We start from the raw sequence: 16,422 nt of genomic DNA, 5'->3' as shown, positions 1-16,422 counted from the left end.
CAATGACAAATCTGTATTCCAATTACATGCACTTTGCATTTAGATCCCTCAATTTGCTACTTTTCACATCATCTCTTCTTTTTGGCCCCCACTCTTTTATTTATCTATTATTTATTTCCAATTTATCGACCATCATATCCTATTCTTTTAGGGCCACAAATTGCCTCATACCAATAAAATATCAACCTCCCACACCTTTCCTTTTCTTTCCAATTATTTTTTTCCTCTCTATCTAACTTAAATTCTTAATTAATATAATATATGATGTGTGACCATATGCTTATTTATTCCTTTTCTTTTTTTTCCCTGTCTCATTAAAATATTTTAAATATTTGGATTTTTTAGACCTTAATATATATATATATATATATATATATATATATATATATATATATATATATATATAGTTTTTGGGGGGTTTTTTGTCACATTTATTTCTATTCGATACCATATTTCATATTGAGGTTATACATTAAAAACAAAAATCGAATTTGTGTTCTTAAATTTGGAGGATTGTATTTGTTCAAATTTCAAATTAACATTAATTTTGGTATCAATTTAAATTTTAAACTTTTGAAATTTAATCCGTTTAGACTCTTTCTTTCTTCTTTAATAAATAGAGAAGATTAGAAGGAATCAAGAATATGCTGAATCCGACTGTTAATTAAAATCATGTGAAGATGATGCATTAACAGTCTTTAAATTGACTAAACTAAGAAAATTAATTAGGGTTTTCATTAATAGAATTATTAATGATACAAACTTCCATATTTAGGGGTCTAGATGGTTTCTTTTTTTATAAAAAAGTTCAACTTTTTCTATTTTTGTAAATTATTATTATATTACACATATTCCAAAAAATATATAAATCCAAAAAGTTTGAAGTAATAAAAGAGATGTTATTTGTTTTAAAAGAAAATGATGATGTAGTTTTTATAATAGTTAAATCGCTAGTGGCCAATATGTATAAATATACTTTTTTTTTTTTACCGTTTTAGGATAAAAAATTAGAAGACATGTTTCAATAATATTATATATATATATATATATATATTGTGAGTTTTCATCCATGCCTATTTCTTTAGTATAAATGAAATTATGTGTTTTTTTTTTTAATTTTTATATATTTTCAACTTGGAGTGTTCTTAATTTTTATCCAATTTGACCTGTAATTTGAAATTGATTATTTTTGTCATAGTTTTTTTTTAATTCAATTTCAACGCAACACATTAAAAAAAATTGAAAATTTTCATATATCCTTCTATTATTTCTTTATTATTATATTTTTTAAAAGTATTTTGACTATTATATTTTCAATATTATTATCAAAATGATCTCTGTTTATTTATGTATCCTTCTTCTATTCAAATGTTACACCTAAATATAATTTTTAAATTTGAAATCCAACCCGTGATATATGAAGGATTCAAAAAAAAAAAAATAATAATAATAATAATAAAAAATTGAAAAAAAAAATTAAAAACTCATGTAAATAAATAAAATACGTGCATCGTTTTCCATACATTGGATACCCTTTCTCCATATTAAAATAAATATGACATTTATAATACATGTGCTCATAAATGAAATGTCAAGCAAAGTGGCAATATTCAAGTACCTTAGGTATTATTCTCCAAAAAAAAAAAAAAAAAAAAAAAAAAAAAAAAAAAAAAAAAAAAAAAAAAAAAAAANGCGATCATTTCTATATTAATAAAATTTTATAATGTAATAAAGACATTCCCCTTACCTGGTCAGAATCAATCATACATCTTATTTTTCTAATATTTATTAGTCCACCCCTTTAAATAAATCCAATTTTACTTCATTCCTTATTTTATAATAAAAATGGAAAATTTTCCAATTAATACAACAAAACCCCTAGGGTCATTGAAAATAAATTTAACAAATTATAGGATCAAATCGCAATTCTTAAAAAGCTACAAGGGTCAAATTGAAATTAAGTAATAATATAATATAGAGCCAAAAATAAAAATTTAAAAGATGGGTCGAATGTCTTAAGTGTAATAAATGCATTTTCTTTACTTATAATAATTATATATATATATATATAGGTGTAGTATTTTGAATCCGTCTTTAAAATCTTTAATTACTTTGTATAAGTTTGATGAATTTCGCATTCATATTTTAGATATTATAAGGATAGTAGCTTAAATTATATCATATTAATTAAAATATAAATAAATATTTTTATGGGTAAATTTAGAATATTCATATTCTTTCAATTTTAAAATTAATTTTAAAGATTAAATCACCATTTCATGTTTTAATTTTATTTGAAATAATTTTTAATTTAAAAAATATGAAGGGTGATATTGTAAATTACAAAAAATATAGAGGTATTTTTGCCAAAAAAAAAAACTAAGACACGCGGTCGTCAGTTCTCCCAATAAAAGGGGCGTCCCCTAGGTTTTGTTTATCTAACATTCTCTCATCGTCATCATCTATCATCGCCGTTTCTAAAAATTTTCAATTCATTCGCCATTTTTCTCTCTCTTTCGACCCTTCTTTCTCTCTAAGCTCTGTTCTTCGATTTGAATGGTGGAATTTGGATCTGGGTTTCAAAATTTTGGCGTTGATTTAGCCGAGTGGGTGTTGGGTGTGGCGTTGAATTGAGTTTGGGGGGAAATCCATTTTGGAGATCTGAATTTTGGTTTGGTGAAAGGGGATTGATTGACTGATTGATTGATTATCGGTCGAGGTATTTAATTTCGTTTGTTGGATTGAGGAATTTGGCGATTAGGGTTTCTGGTGCGTGATATGTAAAAAAAGGAGTTTCTCTGTGCGAGGATGCCAGCTACAGATTATCAGGGTTCGTCGGCTGCTTGTACCAACATTGGACGTCCGGTTCAGAGTATTCGGCGAGATCAGCTTTACGCAATGGATGGTTCTCCGACGTCTCAGGAGCAGGATCTTGACTCCTTTCAGAGGCAAGTTGCTGAACGGTTCATGGACCTTGCCTCGGTTGGTCCTGATGAGTTGCTTTCCTTATCATGGGTTCAGAAGCTTCTGGATTCCTTCTTGTGCTGCCAGGAGGAGTTTAAATTCGTTCTCATCAACCACAAATCTCAAATCTCTAAACCCCCTTTGGACCGTTTGGTTGCTGATTACTCGGAGAGAACCGTCAAGGCGCTTGATGTGTGTAATGCGATTCGTGATGGGATTGAGCAGCTCCGGCAATGGCAGAAGCTTTTGGGGATTGTTCTAAGTGCGTTGGACAATTGTAATCACCAGAAGACTCTTGGCGAGGGTCAATTTCGTCGCGCCAAGAAGGCCCTCATCGATTTGGCTATTTGTATGCTTGATGAGAAAGATTCGCATGCCTCTGCTATAGCCCACCGCAACCGTTCTTTCGGACGGAACAATGCCTCGAAGGATCCACGGTCATTGGGCCACTTCCGATCGCTCTCGTGGAGCGTTTCACGATCGTGGTCGGCTGCCAGGCAGCTGCAATCCATTGGTAACAATTTGGCGGCCCCTAAAGCGACTGAGCTTTTGGCTACAAATGGGCTTGCAGTTCCTATCTTTACCATGAACATGGTGTTATTGTTTGTAATGTGGGCGTTGGTGGCGGCTATTCCTTGCCAGGATCGGGGTTTACAGGTTCATTTCTCTTTGTCCCGAAACTCCCCATGGGCGGTTCCAATCCTTCAACTGCATGATCGAATTGTGGAGGAGTCCAAGAAGCGAGATCGAAGGAACTCATGTGGGCTGTTGAAGGAGATTCACCAGATTGAAAAGTGCACGCGTCTCATGAATGATTTGGCCGACACAGCTCAGTTCCCATTGGCCGAGGAGAAAGAAGCAGAGCTGAGAGAGAGAGTGCAAGAGCTAACTACGGTTTGTAATACTCTGAGGACTGGACTTGACTCATTGGAACGGCAGGTGAGGGAAGTTTTTCACAGGGTTGTTCGCAGCAGGACTGAAGGGCTCGACTCGTTGGGACGAGCAAATCATTCTGAATAGAATTGTTGGAATTTCAGAACAAAGCAAAATCACTCTTTGGATTAGACTCATTGGAACGGCAGGCAAGGGAAGCTTTTCACAGGGTTGTTCGCAGCAGGACTGAAGGGCTCGACTCGTTGGGACGAGCGAATCATTCTGAATAGAATTGTTGGAATTTCAGAACATGTTCTACTTTGGTTTTCATGGTTTCTAGGAATAAGAGAAAGAGAGGATGAAAATATGAAGAAGAGAGTGAAGGTTATAAAGTGGTGAGGGGACTCTTTGTATTTATTTACTCAGCGTATATTGTGTAAAGAAATTTGGATATGGAAACATTGGCATGGATCTTCTCCATCTGGTGGCCTTGGTAATGTCACATTGTTTCACAAATGCCATATTTATCAGCCCATTGTTGACATGTATTGTTCATTCTTACAAAGTTGTCTGTTGGTCCATGTTTTGTTCTAATTCTGCTGCAAAATATGACATTACTATCAATTGTCTCATTTGTTTCTTTCGACACTAGATTCGTGTTCTCTCGGTGTTCGTTCTAAGAAAAATTGTGAGAAAATTTTAGAGTTCTTGCCCTCAGGAAAATTTTCTTTGAGGTGCCTGTTATCTTAAGTCTGGATGACCTTTTGATATACTGAAAAGAAGGAACTCTTTTCAAGAACAGAAAGGTTAAAACAATTCAGTGGAACACTCATCTTGGGAAATTACTTTTTGTCATACCCATTGTTTTTTTTTCCCTTCTTCCTTTGAATTAGTGATGAATGAATGTGTTTTTTCAAATAAACTCGCAATTTTTTGTTTCTGACCAGATGAATGAATGTGTTTTTAGTTCGTTTGAACTTTGTTAAGCTGCCCCATAGGGTGGGAGAAACTATCCTGCACCACTCTGGTCTGTGGCTACAATGGAGGATATGGTGGTCCAGATTTTACACTTTGAGGTGCCTGTCATGTTCCTTGTCTGTGACCATTGAAAATTGTTACTGACAGAATTTTAATGGTCTTGGGTGGAAGCTTTGACAAATTGATAAGCTTACTGGTTAGTTTATTACAGAGATCTGATCTTGATTTGGTCTTCCGCAGGATCTGCCAAGTTCGTGGATGTTGTCCCTTGAAGGAAAGAGAAAGAGGTTGACTACTTGGTCAGCAATAATGGTAAGATTTATTCCTACACTTTTAGTCAAAGTCTAAATTTAACTTGGAAAAATTGTCCTAACCAACATGTTTGGACTTTATCTTCTTCGGTTTGACTGTCTCCTTTCTCCGCAACACCTTTTTTACAGTGCTAATCCTAAAGTTACTCCAGACGTGAGATCCCACATTGATTGGGAAGGAGAACGAGACATTCTTTATAAGGGTGAGGAAATCTCTCTCTAGCGGGTGCGTTTTAAAAACTTTGAGGGAAAGTCCAAAGAGGGAATATTTGCTCACGGTGGATTTGGGCTGTTACAAAGAGTGGGAGTTGGAGCTTTCAGTCGCTTTGTTCGTCATCAAGGATGGAGGTAAGGCCTTCTCTGCACAATACAGTTAATGGTCCTTGTCTGGTTCTTCGTATGCTTTAGTCATGACAATTCTCTGTTTTGTTTAAGCATAACCCTCTTGGATTGATTTCACTGCTGCCATTTCTTTGTGTTTCTGCCTCTGCCTTGCTTTGTTTTGTGTTTCTAGCATGTCTGTGTGTACTGTTACTTAAACTTCATTAGATTATTTCTGGAGCTGGTTAAGTCAAGAAATTCTAATCAAATTCCACCAAGGTGTCCTTCCTTTTGTAGAGTTTGACTTCTACAATGCACGATATCTAAAATCTTCCATCTTTTTCTATGGTGCTGGTTGTTGTTGTTGAAGTACAATCTTTTCAATCTTTCTCGACTAGTGAAATTCGAACCTATATCGAATTCCACCGACGACCGAGGTCGTTCTTTTGGTAGAGTTTGACTTCTGCTATTCATTGTAATCAAACCTTCACTCAATTCTTGTTAGTGCTGGAATTTCTGCTGTCCATAGGATCCCTTCTGATAAAAGTTGACATTTTATTGAACCCCACTTAGGCCACTCAGCTTTATAGGGTTTGACATCTTGGGAATTCTGGTTTCTTCTATTCCTCATTGATTCTACCCTTTGGGGTAGCCCTTATCATCCTCTCCTCAGTTGATGAACTGGCTACGGCCCCCTACAAATCATGGGACAGGGTCCCTTTCTTCATCATCTTTGATGTTAACTCACTCTTTTCTGCTAACCATTAGTTCATGATATTCTTTTCATGATAAAGGAGTAGAGCCACCCACCAAAAAAATCATATCCTTTCAGCATGAAAAGACGCCTGGGGTTTTATGTTTATAAAGTTGACCATTCATTCAGAATCTTGAAAGATTCTTAGACCCGGAATTTAATGAACTTTGTATGTATCGTGAGCCTATGGTTGGAGCGTTTTGCCTAGGTGACCTACAATAAGTTCTTGCCAATAATCACGAACCAAATTATTAGACGATAAGCCAATGTAAGATGACCCCTCGAGGAAAATGACTAATTACTTGTTAATAATAGAGCTTTGTAATAATTTCATCCATAATTTTGAGCTACTATTCCCTGTTGTGTACCTATGCAAATAGCATTGACCTGGGATTTGGCCCTATGCAAATAGCATCTCCATGGATGAGATATAATGGAGAAATAGGGAAAAGATCGAAAGCTTATTGATGGACGATCAAAAGGATCGAAAGCTTATTCTATTCTTTGCTTTTAAATTATTAGACGTTGGCTCGAAAATAGAAAGAAAAAAAAAAAAAAAAGGTCGTGTTGAATTTATTTTGAGCTCAACTTTGTGGTAAAAACGATACCAAACTTCAATTAGAAATCCTTTAAACACCGAACGATAGGTTTCCCTACCTAACCTACCAGTGTACTCTTATTCAAATAAGAAGAATATGTCAAAGTGAGAACAGCCTTGACGATTGATTCACTTGCCTTTCTTAATGAGAACCCATGATTTAATTTGCTAGCTTAAATGTCTGATCATGTCAATAAGAAAAGGTGACACGGTTATTGAAAAGAGAGAAGGAAGAGATATATATAGGTAGAGCATTCATTGCAACTAAGATGACACGGTTAAGTGCCCATTTAATCCACCCCATGGCTAGGCCGATCAACCGGTAATAGAGATATTCTTCTTTATTTAAGGTTAGAGGATCAAATCTCTAGAAACTCTAGAAACACTAATGGAGTACTCAAGACTTACCATCAATTATGTAATCATGTCATCGACAGGTTCCATCAAACATGGATTTGAGTCAAATACACAGGTCGAGTTGGGTCACCCATAAGAAAACCTATACTTAGAACATCTCGAAGATTAAGTATTTGTTCTAACATCTAAAAAAGAAACAAAACCTCCAACTTAACCCATTTAAGGTTGAAATAACATTAATCCAGCCGAAAGCAAAAGAAAGGACATATACAACCTGTTTCATTACCTGCCCTCTCCATTACAATAGGCTCACAGACACATAAATATGGCCAACATCATAATGTTAAGTTTTAAAATATATTATCTAAGTGGGAGAGAGAAGTTTTATATAGCTAAAGGAGCATATGCCAAAATTTAATATTAAATATAACATCCAAATTCATTGATTTGATTACATCTCATCATCATCAACCATAGCATCATCATTTTTTTTACACAAAAATTGGGAAAAACCCCCCAAAATCATCACATCTAAGAAAAACCCTAAACCCTAAAAATCTCTCCTTTTTTTTNAAGGTTGAAATTAGAGCCAATTTAAGTGGAAGAGGAAAGCCCATGATTGCCTGAATTTTGACATACAAAGAGATTTGTATTAGCAAGAAATCCCAATCATGAAAGACAGAAATTGAAGGGTAAAAAGTTCATCATCATGCCATAAAATTAACCCACACCCATTCCTTCAATCAAGCATTACCTTTTCTCTTTTTGACTTTTGCCCAATTTTTTTTTAAAATTCGATAAAGAAGGATAATTTTTTTAAAAAATAACCATTAATTGTCAACTTTTTAGCAGTGACATAGTAAGTTACTTTGGAAGAACAAAATTTGGGTATTGTTTATTATTACTATTGTTAGTTGAAATATGGAGATTTGAACTTTAAGGTAATTAAATTCAGGTTTTTAAGAGTAATTAGAACGAGAAAGGAATAAGCTTGAAATGACCATTTTAGCCCTATGAAGAGAGAGAGAGAGAGAGAGAGAGAGAGACGGTACCCTATGTGTTCCATGGGCTGAAGTTGGCAACGGGCGAATAGTGGCAGTGTCCACTTCGCCGGTGGGTAGTGGAACCGCCGGATTACTGTTGATAAACGGCAGACTTCCACCTTTCTCCGGCACTGTCAGAGGCAAACTTTCACTCGGAGGGAGACTCGGCGACGGCGCTCCCTGCCGAGGGTGAAACGGCCACGGGTAAGCTGGAGTAGACGGCAGAACTCCGCCGGAAATTGGTGCTGGAGCTGCCATTGGAGGGTTATGTGGAGAAAGGTGGGAACTTTGAGGTGGGGCTGAATCAGTGACCTTCACAGCTAGCTTTTGAGAGCCATTGCAGGAGCTTTTAGAGCCGTTGTTGAAGGCAAAGAAGAAAACACCAAGCCGTGATGGATGCCACTGAATTTTAAAGTTCAAAAACAGAGATATCCGATCAAAAACTCAAAACCCAGATGGAAATTTGGGGAAAGAAGAACATTTTCCACTAAAAAGGAGTGGAAACTCAAAACCCATATAGGAATTTGGATAAAAATGACAAATTTCCACTAATTTTGTAAACCCCACATAGAAAAATGGGGGAATGAGCCCTTTTAAGAACGATCAATTCAAGTTCCTTCCCTCAACCCGACCATAACTCAGTTGGTTTAGACATCTACCATCGACTTCGACTCGATACATCGACGTTTGAACTCAAAAAAAGAGATAAAGAGGGAGAGAGATACCATGAATACTGTGGAATTGGGTTTGCTGAGAAGTGTGGCATGAGTGTAGTTGCAGAGATCAAAAGCCCTTTGATTATGGAAAATGAAGAGCTCATAATGAAACTTGTGCTTGAAAACTAAGAACAAGCCAAAGAAAAAAGGCAAAAAGATTCAGAAAACAGAGCAAGACATTCAAAAGAAGACAACATTAATATATTTCAAAGTACTTACTGATGGAATCTCCAATATGAACAGAGGGATTCTTCCATTGTGAAACTCCATCAACAACAATGGTAGCAGAGGAGCAACAAAGCTGAATCAACAACGCTTGAAAGCCGAAGAACACAACCACTAATAAATGGATCTTCGTCTTCATCTTCCTTAAGAAATGTTCTTAAATTTTCAGTTCTGAAACTTGGAGTTTTGAAAACAGAGAGAGAAAGGAAAGAAGGTGAAGTGGAAATGACAGTAAGTGTTGGGGGCTCTGCCATTGCAAAAGCTTTGAATGGATGACAGACAAAATGTTGAAGAATGTGCACTTTATGCATTTTTTTATACAGTAAAAGTTGTAATGATTTTGGTTTGTGGAAAAACAGCCATAGAAATTCCAAGAAAAAGAAGAGAAATTGGGCATCAACAACACTGCAACGGAACTTTTCCTTTTCCTTTTCCTTTTTTTTTCAACTTAGATAACGTTTTAATCCTAAACTACTACTCAATTTTAGTATTTAAGACGTTTATTCTTCTTATAAAGACGAGAGGTGCTTTCACATCTTCTTAACCCGAAATGGGAAATGGCTGGGGAGAAGAAATGTTACTTTTTTCTAGGGTATCTCGAGAACAAATCTAGTGGAGACGGGGTGGGACCTGTAGCTCAGGGGATTAAAGCACGTGACTATGAACTACGATGTTGGGGTATTTGTCTCAAAATGTGTTATGGGGGATACAACTAGTTGTCAATTCTTCTTATCTAAGCTATATGTTATTAATGTTGTCATTGTTGCTTATTGTTTGACAGTGGATAACATTGCTTTTCAAACGTTTATCAAAATTCTATATCATTAGAAACTGTTTTCTAAGAGCAGGGTTAGAGGTTTGTGCATGTGTCGTCCTGACCAACGATGACCTAAGTTGGCAAGAACAGATGCTCGTACAATCTCAATATATATATAAAAGAGGTTTGAGTGGGTGTAAGGAGTGATGATGGGGATTATTATTCTTAAATGATTACCTCATTCTCAAAGACTTTTAATTAATATTTTAAAACCATATGATATAATATAATGTTATCTTTATCTTTCCTTTCTTGAAATCTCTACCTTTGTTTATAGATTACCTAATCTTTGCTTTACACAAAGCTCATGATGCTCATACTTTGATGCATTTTTAGGGCATTATTTTATGTTTTCTTTCTCTTTTCCATTATTTTTATATTTTTTAACCCAAAAATAAAATAAAAAGTTATTTTAAGTTGAATTTTAGCCTTGAAATTAAGTAATCTAAACTGAGATGGGAAAAGAGGATTTAGATTAATTCGATCTCTAACCCATTTATTAATTATTATTTATCATTTGCTGCAAAAGTAAATAATAAAAAATAAAAATAGATGTTTCCTAGGAATTGAATTCTCAGGATTTCTTGCTGTTGGTGAATTTTTGGCCCTATCTGATATTAAATATTAAAGTTAAAAAAAGAAAATGATAAAGTGCTGTGTGTAATGTGCATGCTCGTGGAATCTTCGCCATTTTCATATATGTTTGAAACAAATCATTTTATCATAATCTTTGGCTGAATTAATTAAAGTTCAAAAGATTGATAATTTCGATGGTTAATAATATATATATATTTTCATTCAATTTCATTTAAAAACAAACTAAAAATCACTTAAATAAAAGTATTCGAGGCTCAATCATGTATTTAAATGATCTGTACTGTTTTATTTTTACACTGGCCAGTCTTGTTGCAACAAAAATATTTTTTACACTAGCTACTTATTCGTTGATTTAGAATAAGTGTCTTATAATCGCTGTCTTGTTGCAATAAATGTGTTTTTTACACTGGCCACTTATTCGTTGATTTAGAATAAATGTCTCATAATCGCTGTCTTGTTGCAACAAAAGTGTTTTTTACACTGGCCACTTATTCGTTGATTTAGAATAAATGTCTCATAATCGCTGTCTTGTTACACTGGCCACTTATTCGTTGATTTAGAATAAATGTCTCATAATCGCTGTCTTGTTGCAACAAAAGTGTTTTTTACATTGGCCACTTATTCGTTGATTTAGAATAAGTGTCTCATAATTGATGTCTTATTGCAACAAAAGTGTTTTTTACACTGGCCACTTATTCGTTGAGTTAGAATAAGTGTCTCATAATCGCTGTCTTGTTGCAACAAAAGTGTGATTGTGACAAATGCTTTCTATTTTGTTCCAATGTCTCTATGATTTATATTAATAATTGTATTTAAATAAGTCTTATGCATAAATATTTTAAAAATAAATTCAAGTATATTAAAATTAGTAGGAAAAAAAAAAAAACAAGATTCTAACTAAAATCGAATAAAAAAATCTATACGGAGAGTCAAATTAAAGACCTATTTTTTTATTACCTGATAGCATATTGAACAACAAAGACAAACTGAAGAAAGATTAATGGAGTCAAATTAAGATCGTTTTAGGTTATTGTCAGACCCTAAATTCTAACTAATTTCTACTCAAGTCACATCGTTCTAAGTTACCGTCAATTCATAATTTCTATTCAAAATTCGAACCAATAATTTTATTCTTTAGAGACATTTAAAAATGGTCACACTATATAAAAACTTGAAACAATAAAAGACGTTCAATGCAAATAAAATACTTTATAGTAAAAATTACGATGTCATAAACTATATAGATTAAATACTGTAGTATAGACTAAATTATTACTATACCATATTCTTAATTACATGAAATTACAGTCACCAATAGTCTTTTCTTAACTAAAAAATATAACATTAAGAGGGAAAAAAATGATATACCTCTAATATCACCAAACTACACTACCAACTATTCTAACAAATTTCCTCCATCCAACAAAACCATTGAAAAAATGCTATAAAATTGCTACTCAACTCAACTTCTTCCTCTTTTACTCTCTCATGCATTCAACAAAAAACAGAAAATGAGACAGAGAGCTGAGTACCTCAAAGTTTTGTAGCTTTATTAGCTCTGATCCGCTTTGTTTTAGTAGCGCCTATAAATCATCATCTTCTTTCATGTATCCTGTGTTAGTTTTGTCTCTGTTAATCTGTTGTTTGGTAAAAGGATTGTGATCGCCGGCATTTTTGCTTGCAGCAGACACCTCTGATGCTCCTCACCCATCATCAGCTGCAAAGAATGTGTTTTCAGTAACTCTTAATACTATGCCGTCTATCTCTTCTGCTTCTGCTTCTTCTTCTTCTTGCTCCTACAGGTTTCCTTGTCTGTTGAACCTGTCTTGTGGAGAATCAATGGTTCACCATTTCATGGAATTAACTCGCCGAATTACTCGTGGGGGTCGTCGCTTTTCAACCACAGGAATCACCTTTTCCATTAGCTGCGCCAGGGAAAGATCAGACCAGGATGTATCATTACCATGTAAAATACCTATGATGTAGTTTAACTTTGGACTTGTCACCGTATAATCAAAACCAAAACATTGAGCTAACAGATGAACCCCTGTTTATCAAATTTATAAGACAAGTATATGCATAAAAGTTTTTAAATTAATAAGGGTCGGTTTGGAATGACTTTCTAAATGGTTAAAAATACTCTTATGAAAGTCATTTTGTAACGACCCAGATTCACCACTAGTAGATATTGTCCTCTTTGGGCTGTCCCTTTCGGGCTTTTCCTCAAGGCTTTAAAACGCGTCTGCTAGGAGAAGGTTTCCACACCCTTATAAATTGTGGTTTGTTTGTTCTCCTCCCCAACCAATGTGGGACATCATATATTTCAAATAGACACTATGTAAAAGCCCAAACCTACCGCTAGCAGATATTGTCCTCTCGGATTTTCCCTCAAGGGTTTTAAAACGCGTCTGCTAGGGAGAGGTTTCCATGCCCTTATAAAGAATGCTTTGTTCTCTTCTCCAACCGATGAAGGATCTCAGATCTAAGTAAATATACGCAGACCCCAAAAAGAAAGAACCAACAATCAAATCAACGACACCGACATCATTTGCTTTGAATCCCCCTAAAAAACTGACGTCCTCAGTATTATACTAAAGGCCAAACTTAGCCTTAATTTTGCAAACTATATATAGATGAATCTCACATTACGACTTCTTTAATCAAAACAAATTTATGTAAGAAGCAGCATAATTTTAATCTCTTATTCAACTTCCAGAACACCTTGATATTGCAGCACTTGATGAAGCTCACTGAACTGTTTTCTTTTTTATTTTTTGGAATAACTAAGACCTTTCTTTTTAGCCAGTGAATAATCAAAACTTGTAGTGAAAGATATTGTGGCTTTCTAGTTTCTAATGAACGCTAGTTATCCTACGATGTACTATAAAGTTCTTTCTAAGAGAAATTAGAAATCTAAAGAAGGCTAGACGATGGAGATTGTCCATACAGAATTTTTCGTCACTTTTCAACAACAGAATTTTTAATCAACAAGAGGGCTGAAAGATAATATTCAACGCAAAAACTTTTTCATTACAGAATAACAATAGGATCAAAGTTTAAATCGATACCTGCTCGAACCTCTCTTTAGTCCTCTCAGCCTGCAAAAGAGAGATAATTATGAAACGCTAATATGTAATCAACACAACTACAAACCGACAACAGTCTTCTGTTTACATAGCTACAAGTTTATAGATCTACAACTCAGCTCTTAATCACCAATTTTAAGCTCTTAATCACCAATTTTATCAAGAATTTTAAGCTCTTAATCACCAATTTTAATCCTACTTTAATTACGCCTCCAAACACAGCAAACCAAGAATGCTCGGCATTAAATAATAAGTTTGATTGAAAATGATCCAACATTAGTCCTAATCAAACAAATGATTCTTCAGTATGCACTGCTGTAAAATGGCTTATGATCTAATATATAAACTAATAACAAAAATATTAACATAAGAAAAAAGATTTGATGCAGCCCAATTGTAGTTAGATCGAGCTGAAAGACATAAACCGCTAGGATGATGAATTATTGATTCAATAACATGATAGAAATTCATCGCACCAATGTGTTTAAATTATATCCTAGTTTGTTGTTGTTGGAAACTAAAAACAGGGAATTGGAGTGAGATTGATAAAGAGAAACTTCAGGGAGGTCTGAAGGACGAGGAAAATGCAAAAAGAAAAAAGGAATCAAATGGAGGAAGAACATATTATAAGGTCTCTCTGGATAAAAAATGTATAGCTTGTAGCTTGCATAAGAAGAAAAGCAATCTCAGTGACACGTTCTGCATGAGGTTCTCAATACGAATGGGGCGGACCTGACCGCTTCGCCCCTCTCCCTATCGGTCTCGCAGCTTCGTTTTACAGATTCTCAAGGAACGCGATTAAAATGAATGCAAGCAATAAAAAAATAGATCCCAAATCCAGTGGAATAGAAAATTGAATCAGAAAGATGTTCTCATATGTATGAATATTTGGGGGTGGTGGGGGAAAGAGTACCTTTTCCCTCAAAAGCCGCTCCTTCTCCTCCTCTAGTCTTACAGCTAATGATTCTAATTCCACTTGATAAGCCTGAGATCCCAAAACCAAAAAAGTTCAAAAAGTAAACTATCAAACACTTTATCACACCAAAATATAGAATCAAACAAGAATTTGGAAATGAAAGTTGTTTATAAAGAGCAGATTCAGTCACCTGCTTCCGTTCCCTTGATCTTGCTGCAGACTCCCTATTCTTGATCATCCTCCTCTGTCTTTGCTCTGCAGCCTTATCTAAAGGTTCCAAAGCAGCTCGCCCTCTTTTGCCTCTCCCCCCACTTCCTCCACTACCGATCAAATCGACCCCATTAGCAAATCCAATAATGGATCCTTCGACCTTATCCAATGCCTGAAATGTGCTGGCCGGAATTGGATCAAACGAAAAAATCCCTCCACTCAGCCTCTCCGTCTGCGGCAATTTGACATCCTCAACAGGCATAACTCCAGTTCTCAAGAGATAATCCTCGAGGGTTATGAACTCGTCAGCAACCTCCTCCTTCAACTCCTTCCTCTCACCAGAAACAATCTCCCTCCACACATCATCCACAGTTTTGGGTGCCGCACCGGAGGAGGTATTGTGATTGCTATCAATGACGGCAGAGGAATTAGTGGTGGTGGTGGTGGTGGTTGTTGTAGTCGTATTCATGGGAAGAGAAGAAGGGTTATGGGAATCAACAAGAGTAATCTGGGCATCTAAGAGAATGGACGACTCCGTGGGATTGGAATCGTACCCATTGCCAAGTAAGCCATCGACGGTCATTGAGCTACGACTATGGCTTCGATTGCGAGTTGGGATGTCATTATTCCTCAGGTGATTCGAAAGAAATTGGGATTCTAAAAGAGAAGCAGAAGAGGAAGAAGAAGAAGAACCTCGCGATAGATCCGAATTTCGCGAATTGGAAGATGCCAGGAGCTTGTATGATGCCATTATGTTCGTCAAAATAGGCAAGGAATTCGCAGAGATTCTCTCGAAACTCGAGTGGGAATCTTTCTAGACACAAAAACAAAATTTGGGAAGAATTTATGGCTACCTCTATCGATTTGGATTGTGCGCGGCAAGGTTTTTGTTTCGATCGCTTCCTGTTTTTTTGGCCTATGGTGGTTGATTTTGGTCTGGGCGAGGGCACGCAGGAAGAAAGATGGCGACTGAGAGTGGGTGAAGTTCAGACTGAGACTGACTATACTTAATGACCTAAAAGGGACCATATTTACTAGTGATGGATTTGAACTGTTATAAATGGTATCAAAGCTAGACTTGAGGACGATGTGCTAGCGAGGATACTGACCCCTACAAAAGTGGATTGTTAGATCTTACATCGATTGAAGAGCGAAACGAAACATTTCATAAAACCGTGAAACTGACAACGATACATAACAGGCCGCTGGACCCCAAGGGGTAGATTGTTAGATCTCACATTGGTCGAAGAAAAGAACGAAGCATTCCTTATGAAGGTAAAACTATAAAACCGACAATAACGAACTAAAATGGATAATATCTACTGACAATAAACTTGAGCGGTTACATAAGATCGGTTTAAATATTAAAATTAGATTTAAAGGTACAATTTATTTGTCATATCTCCCCATATCAAAATTAAATTCAATAAATAATACAAATTTATTATTGTTTGTTGGGCTTTATAATATCATTAATTGCTATTACAATAATTAAGAAAATGACGTCTACATTAGTAAAAATAAAATAAATACTTATCGATAATAATTATTCGTGTTACTTATAAAATAAAAATGAAAAATACTTCTAAACTTTACTTTTATTTAAAAAAATATTTATAATTTTTAAAAGTTTAAATAATATTTTAAAAATTTATT

General features: G+C 35.0%; 3 protein-coding genes across 3 annotated transcripts; 1 reads left to right on the top strand and 2 right to left on the bottom strand.

Annotated features, from left to right (window-relative positions):
• The first annotated feature begins 2,401 nt into the window (after positions 1-2,401).
• Positions 2,402-4,466, top strand: LOC111808846. The gene has a single exon (XM_023695047.1). It carries the CDS (start codon positions 2,809-2,811, stop codon positions 3,982-3,984), a length of 1,176 nt encoding a protein of 391 aa, XP_023550815.1. The 5' UTR covers positions 2,402-2,808; the 3' UTR covers positions 3,985-4,466.
• A 3,181-nt stretch (positions 4,467-7,647) lies between these two features.
• On the bottom strand, positions 7,648-10,132 carry LOC111809299 (uclacyanin-3). The gene is made up of 4 exons (XM_023695741.1): positions 9,135-10,132; positions 8,925-9,040; positions 8,209-8,601; positions 7,648-7,779 (listed from the first exon to the last, which is right to left on the bottom strand). Exons 1-4 carry the CDS (start codon positions 9,277-9,279, stop codon positions 7,648-7,650), a joined length of 786 nt encoding a protein of 261 aa, XP_023551509.1. The 5' UTR covers positions 9,280-10,132.
• A 1,663-nt stretch (positions 10,133-11,795) lies between these two features.
• On the bottom strand, positions 11,796-15,727 carry LOC111808848 (G-box-binding factor 4-like). Its single transcript, XM_023695050.1, has 4 exons — positions 14,747-15,727; positions 14,554-14,625; positions 13,623-13,652; positions 11,796-12,479 (listed from the first exon to the last, which is right to left on the bottom strand). The coding sequence occupies exons 1-4, from the start codon at positions 15,515-15,517 to the stop codon at positions 12,399-12,401; spliced, it is 954 nt and encodes a 317-aa protein (XP_023550818.1). The 5' UTR covers positions 15,518-15,727; the 3' UTR covers positions 11,796-12,398.
• Positions 15,728-16,422: the final 695 nt, after the last annotated feature.

This window comes from Cucurbita pepo, chromosome LG13, assembly GCF_002806865.2.
Source record: "Cucurbita pepo subsp. pepo cultivar mu-cu-16 chromosome LG13, ASM280686v2, whole genome shotgun sequence".
NCBI classification, from domain to species: domain Eukaryota; kingdom Viridiplantae; phylum Streptophyta; class Magnoliopsida; order Cucurbitales; family Cucurbitaceae; genus Cucurbita; species Cucurbita pepo.
The sequence above is the reverse complement of the archived record's forward strand: the minus strand, read 5'-3'. Positions and strand labels throughout refer to the sequence as shown.